General features: G+C 35.1%; 1 protein-coding gene across 1 annotated transcript in view; it reads left to right on the plus strand.

Annotated features, from left to right (window-relative positions):
- The window catches only part of LOC102810428 (polycomb protein suz12-like), a 33,454-nt gene extending 20,522 nt beyond the window's left edge, over positions 1 to 12,932 (plus strand). The window contains exons 12-14 of the mRNA XM_006821087.3: positions 6,857 to 6,949; positions 8,249 to 8,434; positions 9,063 to 12,932. Of these exons, the coding sequence (XP_006821150.1) occupies positions 6,857 to 6,949; positions 8,249 to 8,434; positions 9,063 to 9,273 (490 nt within the window). The 3' untranslated portion in view covers positions 9,274 to 12,932. The remainder of the gene's footprint in view (positions 1 to 6,856; positions 6,950 to 8,248; positions 8,435 to 9,062) is intronic.
- Positions 12,933 to 14,723: the final 1,791 nt, after the last annotated feature.

Genomic DNA, 14,723 nt, shown 5'->3' on the forward strand with positions numbered 1-14,723 from the left:
CACCAATATCTTGAATACTAATTACATTTCAATGAAATTTGATGAAAATGAACCGAAAACAATTACAAATGTACATTGTACAAGCAAGAAATATATAAGACACTCCTTTTCTGCATTGTTAATTTTAAAAGAATCAACTGAGACACAGTTGAGTCATTTATTAGTCTTATGGACTGACCTCTGTGAGTGCATCCATACATAATTTTATACATATGCACATCAATTTGTTTCGCGATCTGATTTAAGATGGCTGAATGAATTTTTGTGCTGAAAAATCGTCAAAATCAAGCATTTCTGGCATTCTAGAACTGGACCTTGATGGATGTCATTTTATTTTTCAAATCAGATTTTAAATGGCAGCCATTTTGTGTTAATGAATACAGTTCCAGTGCCATATCTCTGCCATGCTTTGACTGATTTGTGCTCAAATTTTATACATTCATTATACATCATGTCATAGATTTACAGATGTATTAGTTTGACGATCTGGTTAAAAATGGCCGAAATATTGCTCTTCCAGTGTACGATCCCCCAATATGGACAAGTACTCGTTTCATGATCAAATACAAGATGACTGAATGTCAATCATTTTAATGTTAAAAAAATCATCATAATGAAGCATCAGAAACTATATATATTGCTAACTTACAGGGACTGTGCCATGCATGGCTTGCAGTGTTCTCCCCAGGATGTAAACAGCGTGGCGGTGCCGCCACAGTGCTTCGATTTGCCGCCACACCGGTCTGACACCACCACGGTGATTAGCAAGACCGCCACAGTGCTTTTTTTTTCATTGGGGGATCTCGTCACGCTGGTCGGCCTGACCGGCACTCAAAATTAGCGGCCACCACGGAAACGCTTCCGACTATTGTCATATTGTAATTATACTTACGTATCGACCGACACGCATCTTGCCAGTCGTTGATAATAATTTGTAAACAATAGACATAGTCGTGCGATGTGGTAGCGGCTTTAAACAATACAAGTCAATTTTGTAAAATTAGCACCTCTTTGTTTGTAAGTAAATACTTTCTGACGATAGACGCAGTCTTTAGATTGAAAGCTAAAATTCTTTCAAAATCAATTCCACCCGATATAACATGGGAAAATCGGAGTTCACGATCAGTTTACGCTACTCAAGAAAAAAAAAAACCGTAAACGTGTTTATTGCGTGATTGGGTAAAATACATTTGAACTGTTATCATCGTGAATTATGTAAAAACTCTTCTTTCAAGACTTTTTTTGACTTCCATGTGCGAAGCACAAAATGGGAGTCTTTGCAGTTAGTGTGTCTGTATGTGTGTGTGTATGTGTGTATGTGTGTGTGTGTGTGTGTGTGTATGTGTGTCCGACTGTTCCACTGCTATCTCAAGAACCATACATCGGTTTTTGATGAAACTTGGTGCATAGATGCTCTGGGCCAATGCGCAGATTTGATTAGGTTTTGGTAAAAATCCATGCTCGTTAATTACCTAATTTGCATGATAATTAGCTAATTTTTAGCTGTTCTATGACTGTTCCACTGATATCTAAAGAACCACTCATTGGATTTTGATGAAACTTGGTACATAGATGCTCTGAACATATGCGCAGATTTGATTAATTTTTGGTAAAAATCCGTGCATATTAATTACCTAATTTGCATGATAATTAGCTATTTTTTAGTGGTTCCATGACTGTTCCACTGATATCTAAACAACCACTCATTGGATTTTGATGAAACTTGGTACATAGATGCTCTGAACTAATGCTAGGTTTTGATTAGTTTTTGGTAATAATCCGTGGATACTAATTACCTAATTTGCATAATGATTAGTCAATTTTCGGTTTTTCCACTGATATCTCAAGTACTAATCATCACATTTCAATGAAACTTGGTACATAGATGTCATACGACACTGCACAGACCTGATAGTTTTTATGGTAATATCAGTACATATTAATTACCTAATTTGCATAATTAATTAATTTTCAGCATTTGATATAAGTAGTTAGCATTACATTTCAATGAAACTTGGTACTTACATACTCAAGGACTATGCAGAGATTGATTGTTTTCGATAAATATTTGTGCATATTAATCACCTAATTTGCATAATTAGTTAATTTTCAGCTTTTCCATGGGTATCTCAAGTACTAATCATCGCATTTCAATGAAACTTGGTACATAGATCCTTTAGGACTATGCAGAGACCTAATTAGTTTTAGGGTAATTAATTGTGCATATTAATTACCTAATTTGCATAATTAATTTTCAGCTTTTCTACTGATATCTAAAGTACTAATCATCACATTTCAATGAATCTAGAATTATGCAGACCCAATTAGTTCCCAGTAAATATTTGTGCATATTAATCACCTAATTTGCATAATTAACCAACTTTCACACTGATATCTCAGGTACTATACATCACATATCAATGAATGTACCTGGATGCTGTAGGACAATAGACAGACCTGAATAATTGTGGGTTAAAATCTGTACATATTAATTACCTAATTTGCATAATTAACCAATTTTAAGCTTTCACACTGATATCTAAAGTACCGTAAAAACTCCAAAATTTCGACCGGTTTTAAATAATTGGTGTTAGAAATGTGACGTGTTTTTAGAGTCAAAATTAAGGTGCATTTTCGGACGGTCGAATTTTTCAGAATAGAAATCAGCAAAAAAAAATGGGGATGATAGACAGTGTGCTTCATTAGTTTTTAAAAAATGCAATGTCCGTCAATTGACGTAAACTTCCTCATGTTTCACGGTAAAAGCAAAGGTCGTGGCCGAGTTGTAACTCAAAATCTAAACAAAGTCATCAATCAGTGAGTATTATGACAAGCAAAACAAAACATCAAGACGCGGAGAAGAGGTCAGCACAAAACTAATAGGTCAAAAGACAAAGCTGTCTCGCACTACCTAGGAAAACTTGCGAATGTTCGAAGTACAGGTACCCATTGGACAAAAGATACATGGAAGTTTAGCAAACGATCTCCCCGACCCAGTGCAATGTATCCGGTTAGAATCAAAGCTCACGTGTCCCTTATTTGAGGGACCAAATTCTGCCGTAAATTCGCCTTTGGATTAAAAAATAAAATGGGATTTAAGAAAATAAAATGGGACTTTTAAGGTGTTTTTTGGCGTCATTTTTTGGACATTTCAATCAATCCTGCCGGCTAAAATAGAGTCTAAGTTTTACCGTAGTCATTGACGTCTGTCTATTCAAGAGTACACGTGTATGATTTTTATCGTGACTAGCGTGAGTGGGTAAGCTTCCTTTCGAGAATGAGCTGTTATCACTGTGAACAATGTTAAATTATTCTTCAGATGACCAGTTTATTTTTTAAAAACAACTAAGTTTTTTATTTAAAAAAAATCATGCCGTTTTCGCATCAAAATCCAAGCCAAAATATCGTACTACAACATCAATCTCTTCCGCATTGCGTTCAATAACATTAACATATTTAAATAAGCTATGGTAATTTGAACACGTTGGCATCATCCAGCTTTTTGATTGGTTAATTAGCGATTTGACCTATTTGACCTAAGAGAACATGGCGGATATCCTACAGCATCAAACGTTTATACGAGACCGGAATCATTCGCTTACGATGAAACTAAGTTGACTTTTATTTGTATTTCATAACCATTCAACAAATTTATTTTGTGTACATTATTATAATCACTACTGAGTACAGTAATAATCAACAATTCAGAAACGCAGCATGCCGAGATTTTTGTGTTCGTTTTTATTTGAAACTTCATTTATTTAGAATATATTTTCGTTACCAATAAAATAAAAATCTCTCAGTCAATCAGAAACCCGGATTCATGCCTTCGAGGAAGGTCCCGTTTGAACGCTCACATCGTTTTTTTTTTCGTTTGGGGGAAAACTAAAACTGGTCACAATTTTCGAATAAGAATGAGTCGGCAATTTTTAGTGGAGTCGAAAATTTGGAGATAAATAAAACACAGAAACCCGGCAAATAAATAGGCGTTGGAATTTTTAGAGGGGTCGAAATTTTGGAATTTTCACGGTACTAATTATTCCATTTCAATGAAACTTAGTACAAAGATGCTCTAGGACAATGTAGAAACCTAATTAGTTTGGGGTAAAAATCTGTTCATATTAATTCCCTAATAAGCATAATAATTCATAATTTTTTGGTTCTAATCACATTTCAATTAAACTTGGAGACATAGATTTTCTGTTACATTGCGCAGACCTCATTAGTTTTACACTCAAATCTGGTCATATTAATTTTCTGATTTGCATAATTAGTTTTCAGCTAAGTAATTTCGAATTATATTTAATGTGTCTCCAATACTCTCAGCACATGGGAGTTCTTTCTAAGCTTTCTTTGATTACCTTTTAAAAATTTCTAATCACCTCTTTCGAAAACCATCATGCAGTTTTCATCTGAAATTCATACCAACACATCATGCTACGACATCGCTTTACTTCCGCAATGTAATTGTTATGATCACGATCATTCGGAAAACTTCGGGTTCTACCGGCATTACCAAGCGGCATTCTGATTGGTAAATGGCGTATTTGACCCACTGGGTCAAAGGACACATGGCGGTCAACTAATGCGTCATAACTATCATGGCGGTCTGTGTTTTTCACCGAAGTGATCGAGTGATCAAAAATAATTTCTCCCAATAAAACTAGCTCAAATTTTACGTTTTTTTCATATAAAAAAAAGAAGTATTTAATTTTTGCATGGCATCATGACCGAGTAAGAGGAATTATTGGTATAACTGGTGTAAAACATCGCGAAGTAAGTTATGTCACGTCGTAACTTGATGATCGTTCGGAAGTGTTATTTGTTCGTTCATTTACTGTAAATGTAAACGTTCTAGAAGCTGATGGTCGGAATAATAACCAGCAATCCGCCAAATAATTACGTGGTTGATTTTTTGAAGGAGAATTTTGTAGTAAATAAGATCATGAAAGCGGTGAACATAATCCTGGCTCAAACGTTTCAAATGAGTTTCATTTAACCTTTTACAATTTGTTTCTATTTAGTCTGCAGCATTTGCATTTCGAGAATGTTTCATTTTTAAATTAAACTCTTCTAAATTGTGAAACGTAATATTTTGACTCCAAAAAAAAAATATTTTCCCTGTGACGGAGCTCATTAATATTACAAAAGTGCCCCAAAAAAAGTGTTTATAACACTGTGAAGCAAATAAATATCTGCCACTTTGTTTTTGAAAATATATGTTGTTTATTGTGTGGGTGTAAATGTGCTTTGGTCAATTTCTATTATTACGTAAATGTTATGCAAATCATATGCAAATTATGCCGCCACAGTGGTTTAAATTCCTGGGGAGAACACTGGCTTGTTTAAATGTACGTTCCTGTCGGAGTCCTGTTTTATTTAAGTATTTGAACAATATTTAAGTTAAAATATCCCAGAATCACTAAAAATGTGTATACATACAGTAGAAATGAACTACATGGTTAGCATGTTGACGACACTTATATTTGTATTACATGTAGATTGTTCACAACCAAACAACATGCTCTGAGGTAGTATTTACATGAAAATAAACTAGATTAGAGTTTGTTGTTTAATTAACCTTTTCATTACCAGTTCCTTTTTTCATCACAAATTCACAAAATAGTTCTGTTTAGATTCAGACAAATATAGCCATTTTTTTTTTATTAAAGCTTGAAAATTGACTCAAATTTTGTCTGTTAAAATTGATGTTCATTTTCAGAAATATTGAAGAATTTAAGAAAAAACTGCAGAACAATTTGGGTGAAAAAGGTTAAATGATCCAAACGAAAGAAGGATAACATTTGATAACAACTGATTTGTTTTTTTCATCTGTTCAGTAATTGACCACAAGCACTGTTCAGTAATTGTGTTACAAAATCGACTAATGAGAATGCACTGTTACAAAAATCAACAGTGCTCGGTATTATAATATTTTTTATAGTCGATTCCTCTCCAATGTGAGAAAGTTGATGCAACTGCCCTGGGTTGTCAGAAACAGCTGTTGTTTGCTCATTGTAGTTTGGAGTAGTTAAGATGCTTTGCAAAATATATATATATATATTGATTATTATTACGTCAGTATATGTTTCCTAATAGTATTATAGTCTCAGGTTGCCATGTACAGACAAATTAATCAAAAAATTATTATGCTTTCAATAGTTCTCCCCAGTACCCTTTTATTCAGCTTTTTGAACACCAACATTTCCCATGTTTCTATGTATTTTTTTTTATAATTTCATGTTTTTATTTATTTTTTGCCTTGAGAAAAAAATATAGACATATTTTTTTTTTGAAGTAAACAAAGGTTGACTTTGGCGTTCAATGTGCTACTAAGAAGATTGTGCCTGATTGGCTACCGAATCTGACCAATCACAGAGCAAGTTTGAGCCAGCACTCAGCCAAAAACATGACCCGTCATACAAAACATCGCCCAGGGCAGGGTATCAGACAAATACGGTGTATGTGCTTAGACTCAACTGAAGGATTAAGTTTGGTTGATGCATTTTCTCAATAACATTTAGAATTTTCCCACTACACACAAATTTTTCGATTTATAAGATAAACCTAGTAAATGAATGGTGTCCACTCAATGTTTTTGCCAAAAATGTGATGAATTCTATGATGTGTGATTGGCTGTGAGGTTGCATTCAGTTTATAGAAATATAAAATTAGGTTTTTACACTGTCTGTATAGATGGGATTTTATGTACCATATAATAAAATGCTGCTGAAATACACAAAAATTTATTTTTGCCTCCAGAAATCTAATTTTATTCAAGAGGGAGACAAGTTTCTGTCCAATTGCATTCGTAATCATGTCAGGGATGTCAATTTCTTTTGTTTGTCTCTAACAGACCTGGCAGACCCAGACCAAGCCTTTCAGAGTTTTTAGAGCCAGATGATAAAGAGGTAGATGCAACCAGACCATTTGTATCCGGACATAACAGGTGAGGATAAGATTCCACAGAAACTTCATTACTCGATAACCCTTCGAATATCATCAATCTTTCAATCAATATTTTCTGGTTATTATTTTTCACTTTTATAAATGTAATTTTTTTAATAATTTCTTTCTTTTAATTGTGAATAAATTCATGTATATAGTCTTAGAGCCATGTAGTATTGCTTCCTGAACAGAGGCCTTTGTGCCCAAGGAGAACATATATCCTCTCAATATACAGGTGAATGTAAGCCTGTGTTTATCCCACAGATTATTATTTGGAAGCTGCATTCATGTATCTGATGCATGCATACAGAGCGATTTTGGCTGGTATCGCTATTTGAATACACAACTGTTTCATTGTTATCACGTTGTACACAAATAGCCAAAAATGCTGGAAGTCTAAGCAGGCAGACTGAATGAACTGGCATGACGTTACAGACTGGTATTCATTGAATGCAAAATCTTATTAAAAAATTATGTCAGTTGCATGTAGTCCTGAGATCTCATCAGCCAATGAGAGTGCCGGTCGCTCATGGATATTAATGAGCTTAGTCACACGTGAAAAATACTTTTTTTTGTCCATTATTTGTCAGTTATGGAAGAAGGCATTTTACTAAAAGATACATTATTGACAAATTAAATTTAAAAAATCTGTTCATTTATTTTTGTATTTAGTAAATGATGTACTCTTGAATTTGTCTGCATGATACCAGTAAGCCAAGATATCCAAGCAATACTTCCTAAAATAGATTTGAACGAATTACAAAATGAAAATTGGACATATTTTAAAGCAAGAATTCAGTGAAGAGTTTATACCGGTAATAGTTAGAATTGAAATATAAAACATTTCGCATTGTATTGTTGCAGTGTCTATTGGAGCTGCCAGGAGTATGTTCATTAGTCTCACGATGTTATATACTGATTTACTGCCAAAACAACCGCCTTCAAAACAAAACAGCCACATAATAATTTGGCGGATTTTTTTCATTTATTAATTGTACCATTAGCTTATAAACATTTTAATAAATGAACATCAATTTCAAACTACTGTGGAATACTTTATTTTCACTGGAATTAACTTTCGCTGAAAAGGCTTTTTGGGCGTTTTGTATGGAATTTATTTTCACTGATTTTTGATGAGTTTAATGTGAAATGTAGGGAAAAAAAGTATATTCGCTGGATTTTATTTTCACGGAATCATCCTTTCTACAGTATCATCAAAGTTATGATGTGACATAACTTACTTTATTAATGTATCGTTAATTTTGATAATCTGTAAGCACTTTGTCATTTGCTTCTCCAGGTTGTATTATCACACGCACACGTGTATTCCCGTCCGCCCAGAGGAGATTGAGGTTGATAGCGAGGAGGAGACTGATCCTGATTGGTTACGGAAGAAAACTCAATTGATGATTGACGAGTTCACTGATGTTAATGAGGGAGAAAAGGAATTGATGAAGTTGTGGAATCTGCACGTTATGAAACACAAGTAAGTGAGCAATTTTGTGCACATTATTTTTCTACAACTTCTCATTGGCTACAGAGCTTGAGATTTTAATGGTTGTCCCGACAACCATATTTAGCATGGGACAACCACATTGGGGCAACCATTTGCCCATTGGAAAATAAATCAGAAATACAAAATAAAACAAATAACAAGTACATGATCTGATATACTCAGAAAATTCCATTTGATACTGAAACCACTGACTTGTCTATTATTGAATTTTGAATTCAGTCATGATTGACAGAGCCAATTTCAAATTCTAACTGTGATTACATGCAAGAAAAGAGGTCAACCCCTCCCCCCCCCGGTGACAGTCGAGAAGACTAATATGAAGGCCAAATCCACTGGCCGGAAGTCATTCCATAATAGATGTGATTATAGAGTAACCATGGTCCGGTTCGTAGGTGCTTGTATTTGACCTGACCTGACCTGACCTGACCTGGTTGACGCTGTGTTAGCCTGTACAATTGTCACATTTTTTGCCCTTAGACACACTGTTTCTCATATTTAAACCCATGCAATGGGTATCAAGTCAACTGCAAAAATGATCTTAAATTTTTAGAAACGAAAATAAAATGATTTACAGTATTGTGTATGTTCTCGTTTGCAGCTACATCGCCGATGGTCAGATGCCTGTAGCGTGTAGACAATTTGTGGTAGATAAAGGAGAGGAGATAATCAGGAAGGAACTTTATCGTAATTTCCTGTTTCATTTGGTTAACCTGTACGACTTCAGTCTTATCAATGCTTGCCATATAAACACTACAATGGCCGTGCTTAACAATGTACGAGACAAAATGAAATCAACTACGTCTGTTTGATGTCAAGTTAACTAACGTGTGTTACGAGCAGCTTGATCGTCCTGGATTTAATGTGCATTCAATAATGGCCGGAATAGTGAGACACAAATGCAAAGTTAAGATGGAATCTCTACATTCCCTCAAAGCTTTTACAAGTTTTTATATAATTTCCATCAAGCAAACCCTCGTTTGTAGCAAGACTACACTTTAGAAGGACATTGTGAAAGTTCAGCAGACGGTCATCTTGTTTGTTTGTTTGTGTATGTGCATGCGTGTGTACAATGTGTGTGTCTGTCGGTATGTATGTGCGTGTGTGTGTCCGTGTGGTGTGTGTACGTATGTGTGCATATTGAACAAGGACCTACTGAAATATTTATAAATGTGGCTACAATGCAGCAGGAATGGATGAATTTCTGGAAAACTACTATAAGACGTGGAAATGAACATATACAATTTCTAAATACGTCTAATACGAGATGATAACTAGAAGATAAAGAAGCATGTAAATGACTGTACATATAAGGTCAGAGGTATTAGTTATTAGTATTGTGTTTGTTACACGTAAATTGAACTGCATGTACACTTGTGTAAAACACGCCACATTCAAAAAGTTGATCTGAAATATTTTTAAATGTTAAAAAGAAATCAGTTTTTTTATTACTCTCTGCAACCAAACAGCGTCCATCACTTTCGGCTACCCTCCGTAGCTGTTGTTGTTCAGGGACTTCTCTAAAATGCATATATGCAAGTTTTTAACAGTGCCTTGAAAGTTAAATGGAAATTTGGCGAAAATAGCAGGGCAGAGTAAAATTTCACCAGGGATTACGAAATGCCACCCCTTCCATCTTCACATTTATTGGATGTGAGTTTCTACTCTGTGTTATCAGTGCATGCTGCATGGGGAATTGTATTTTTAAAGCAATCACTGCAAGATCATTGTAGGTATTGTTCGTACATATCGGCAACTGATTTTGAAAAACAAGAAAGAAAAAAATTGGTCACAGGTCCTGCTGGATGAATCTACTAAAATGATTATCAACATTTGAATCAGATTTCGTTGTTTTTTTCTGGTGGTTTTGTAATCCCTACTTCATAATTTAGGAATTGTATGCTCACTTTATGGCACTTAAAAATTCAATTTATATGCCTTCAGTTATTCATTATCTTATGCCTGTTTCTTAACACATCACATTCGTTTCAAATATCTGAATTTTGTGTGAAAACGATGCATTTCGTATGCGTTGTATACGTCGCAGGGCAGCATATTGAGCATGCCATGCCGCGATGGCTGTGTTACTCATGTTTAAAAAAAAAATGTAAATAGTTTGTATATTTCTAACTTTATAGTGCCTTTTATACCAATTTATGGCCAGATGTCACTCACATCTAATACCCTAGAAGTTTCCCAATGATCACCGCTTTGGTTTGTTTAAAATTGTATAAAAACATGTGTACATGTCTGAATTAAAAAAAAAAAGTTTAAATGTAATTTTTGTCGTAGTGGCATCTGGTCATACAAGAGTTAAAACTTTTGAAATGTTGTAATGTTATTTTTCTCATGAGCTAATATTTTCTATATTTCGTCATTACAGAGTTTAAGTTTTTCTTCAGTTTTTAGCAATTGTCATTAATCAGCTAATGTTGAAACATTTTTTGTGGAAACGAATTCTGCTAGTACAACTACAAAGACCATGCATCTTGTAGGTCTGTATTGTTTGTCTATTCATGTAGCACTCAAGATTGTATATTTTGAAATACTAGCAAAATATTGTCATTCAGTTACCAACGTGATTGCATATTGGTAGTTAATCTAATTTATTTTTTTCATTATGGTGTCATTGAGTAAGTCTACAAAACTGCATGGAGCTGTGTCTGAGAAATGTGTAAGGAGGTGCCCATAAGGTCACTGCAGTTTACAATGATCAATCTGCATCAGATTGTGATCACTAGAGGGTGCTGTTTGTACCACTAGAGGGCGCTTCTTGCATATATAAAATTCGTGCAAAACTGCAGATCGTGTCCCACCACTGACTACTTTCAGCTCACTAAACAAGTGTAGTGAAGTCAGCCATTGTTTTAACTTTACCTTGTAATCACTGATAAGTTGCATTTGTTTTCACACAAACTTGTTCTTGGACCACAACAAAATGTAATCTCAATAGACCATTTTCCGTTCACTGCGAGAATCACGCGTTATGCGTGAAATCGAACGTAAAAACAGAACAAACAAAGGTCATAGCGTCGTAGTCGCGTCAAACATCGCGTGGGATTCGACAAACGCGAAGTATTTTGGGGGACATTTCCATGCTTAATAATGTGCTGTCCACATTTGATGATAGGCAATTTCGATTAAGTAAGAGTATTTGGAAGCATTATTCCTCTGTCGAAGATCGGCCGGTCAATGTAAGCTACGAAATAAAGAAATTCTAGTTCAAAATCAAATCGTTCGATTTTTGCGGCAAAAAAATAATAATAATAATAATAATAATTCCGAGGGGAAGACGTGTAGTGGCGTGTAGCTAGGCGATTAGGTGCCGTACGCGAGCGCCGGTTCGAGTCACGCACGCAGTACGTATTTACTATAATTAGGCATAGTCTTTACCTTGCCGTTTATTCGGTGTTATTTGCTTACTTTACTTCCTATGTCGACAGCAACTATGAGTTTAAAAATTATTTCTCAGTACTTATTCACTGTTAAAATGCTGTACCATTACTTTCACCATCCTACTACAGCCAGATCTGAAGGCCTTTGCCGCATTCTGGCCATGCTGTGTGGCGCGTGTCGCGTGGACGGGTTTCACGTTCTCTGCACGTGATAAGCTCGGTTATTAAGCATCCTTTTTTTGGGGATGCCCGGTGGCCGAGGGGAAGACGTGTAGTGGCGTGTAGCTAAGCGATTAGGTGCCGTACGCGAGCGCCGGTTCGAGTCACGCACGCAGTACGTATTTACTATAATTAGACATAGTCTTTACCTTGCCGTTTATTCGGTGTTATTTGCTTACTTTACTTCCTATGTCGACAGCAACTATGAGTTTAAAAATTATTTCTCAGTACTTATTCACTGTTAAAATGCTGTACCATTACTTTCACCATCCTACTACAGCCAGATCTGAAGGCCTTTGCCGCATTCTGGCCATGCTGTGTGGCGCGTATCGCGTGGACGGGTTTCACGTTCTCTGCACGTAATAAGCTCGGTTATTAAGCATCCTTTATTGGGGATGCCCGGTGGCCGAGGGGAAGACGTGTAGTGGCGTGAAGCTAGGCGATTGGGTGCCGTGCGCGAGCGCCGGTTCGAGTCACGCACGCAGTACGTATTTACTATAATTAGACATAGTCTTTACCTTGCCGTTTATTCGGTGTTATTTGCTTACGATTTTTGCGGCAGACGTTCGACGCGCGTCTTTCATGCATCTCGCGAGATCTCGCAATTGTACGGAAAATCACCTATTCTTTCATGTTTTTTCATTTCCTGCCAGTTGTTTCTTTCAAGAGAGCTTTTTATTTCTATTCAACCTCATTTTCTTCGTTTATATATCAGGTTGGGTAGCTGTTTCGTAGGTAGTTTAACTATTTTATCTGTTTTCAATTTCTCTTTATTTTTATGTACATGCCGAGAGCCTAAAATTATTTGAAAAAAAAGGTGAATGGAGTGCAATAAATTATGATACTTTTCAAAAGGACTTGGTGTTTATTTTTTAATATTATTTAGATGCAATCAAACTGTGATCTCCCTATAGTTGGCCTCTTATGTGTGCAAAACACTAACTGGGTTTAATGTTGTACCCGTGTGTGTGTGTGTTTGTCTCAAATCTTGTTCTTCTGATATATCTAGAACTAGCTGGGTTGGTATACAGCCACTATAATGTGAATTCCAGGCCTGCTTAGTTTTTTGTGCAATTCTGTGCATGTTAATTAGGTATTTTGCATAATCAGTTTTGAACCTGTTTAAACAAGTTCATTGAAATTAGATCCATGATTGCTGTTTGTGATCAATATCTAATAATATTTAAGTAATCTGTCCATATTACTTAGCTTACTAATTAACTGTTTTCAGCTTGTTTTTTTTTATCATGACAAGCTTTCTTCAATGGTTGAAACTTCATATGCTATAGCTGATAGCAGTTTTCTCAAATGGATTGAATCTTTGTACATGTGTATACTGTTCGTGCAGTTCATGGTTGAATCAGTGTGTGAATTCAATTAGTTAATTTGCATAATTGTTATTGCATGCTCTTGGTGAATCTTCAAAACAGTTATTTAAGTAGATGGATTAGTTATATGAATTGTGGTCACCGAATAACATTGGAAAGACATTAACACAGACAATATTTACAATACCATATCGATGCTCAACAGTGTGTACTCGTGTGTGTTTTCAAGTGGCATACCAGGGAAAAGTGTGTGTGGCATACGTTATATTGGTATGACTACACATGAATTTTCAGCCTGCAGGGACAGGTAAAATGTTGCATACGTTACATTGGCACAGCTGCTTGTCAATGTGCACTCTCATGTGTTCTTTCGGACTGCCACCCTCGATGAACCCTCTGACTGATGCTTCACATTGGTGTGTTTGTTCATCAGTATGAACGCTCATTTGTGAATTCAGAACGTTCTGTGACGTAGCCCCCCCCCCCCCCGAGGATATTAGTCACAGTAGTATGTAGCGTGTAAACTAATGTTTTTATTGTAGCTGAAAATTGTTATTATACTAGCTAATTAAAAGAATGCGTGTCTTAACCTGTGTCCCATTGAAATACGAAACATGAATAATTAATGTAGGAACCATTTGGAACTTTGGTATGATTATGAAAGTTTGCATTTTGAAAAATTAAACCTAAATATCATTGAACATGTTGCGTTTCAACCGTAATTTAGCATATAGGCATACGTATACTTCAGAGGAAATAATATACAAATATGGACGTTTATTATACAATAATTCAAGTTGCGGCTCATCAAAACTGTATTTGAAAATAATCTTAACTTCAGTCATAAACAGTTTTATTGAACCGATCGCAACAAATTAGCACGACAATATTTGAAACGAAGTGGTAAAAACTACGATAAGGAAATTCTTTCTTTTTTTGGGACAAAAAATCCTGAAAAAAACTGATTTTGACGAGATAATTCAGAAACTTATATCAAGAATAAATTATAACGAAATGTATTCCCTATGCGCCTATGAATAATTTTCACAATTACCGATTACACAAGAATATTACAAAAAAAAAGATAATTTACTATAGTCTCTATATTTTTGCCTTTTATTTGTCTTGAATTATAACTGAAAGAAGCTGAATAAAATTACAAAATATGTAGTGTGTTCAGCATCTTATGTATGAACAATGAGAAAAAATACCGTATTTTTCTGCATAAAAACGAAAAAATTTCACAATGTCGAAAACGGAAAGTCTTTATTGTGTTGGTAATATATTTTACAGATTTACAATGAAATGAACACTGAATCC

This window comes from Saccoglossus kowalevskii, chromosome 8, assembly GCF_978046115.1.
Source record: "Saccoglossus kowalevskii chromosome 8, keSacKowa6.1, whole genome shotgun sequence".
In the NCBI taxonomy this organism is placed as follows: domain Eukaryota; kingdom Metazoa; phylum Hemichordata; class Enteropneusta; family Harrimaniidae; genus Saccoglossus; species Saccoglossus kowalevskii.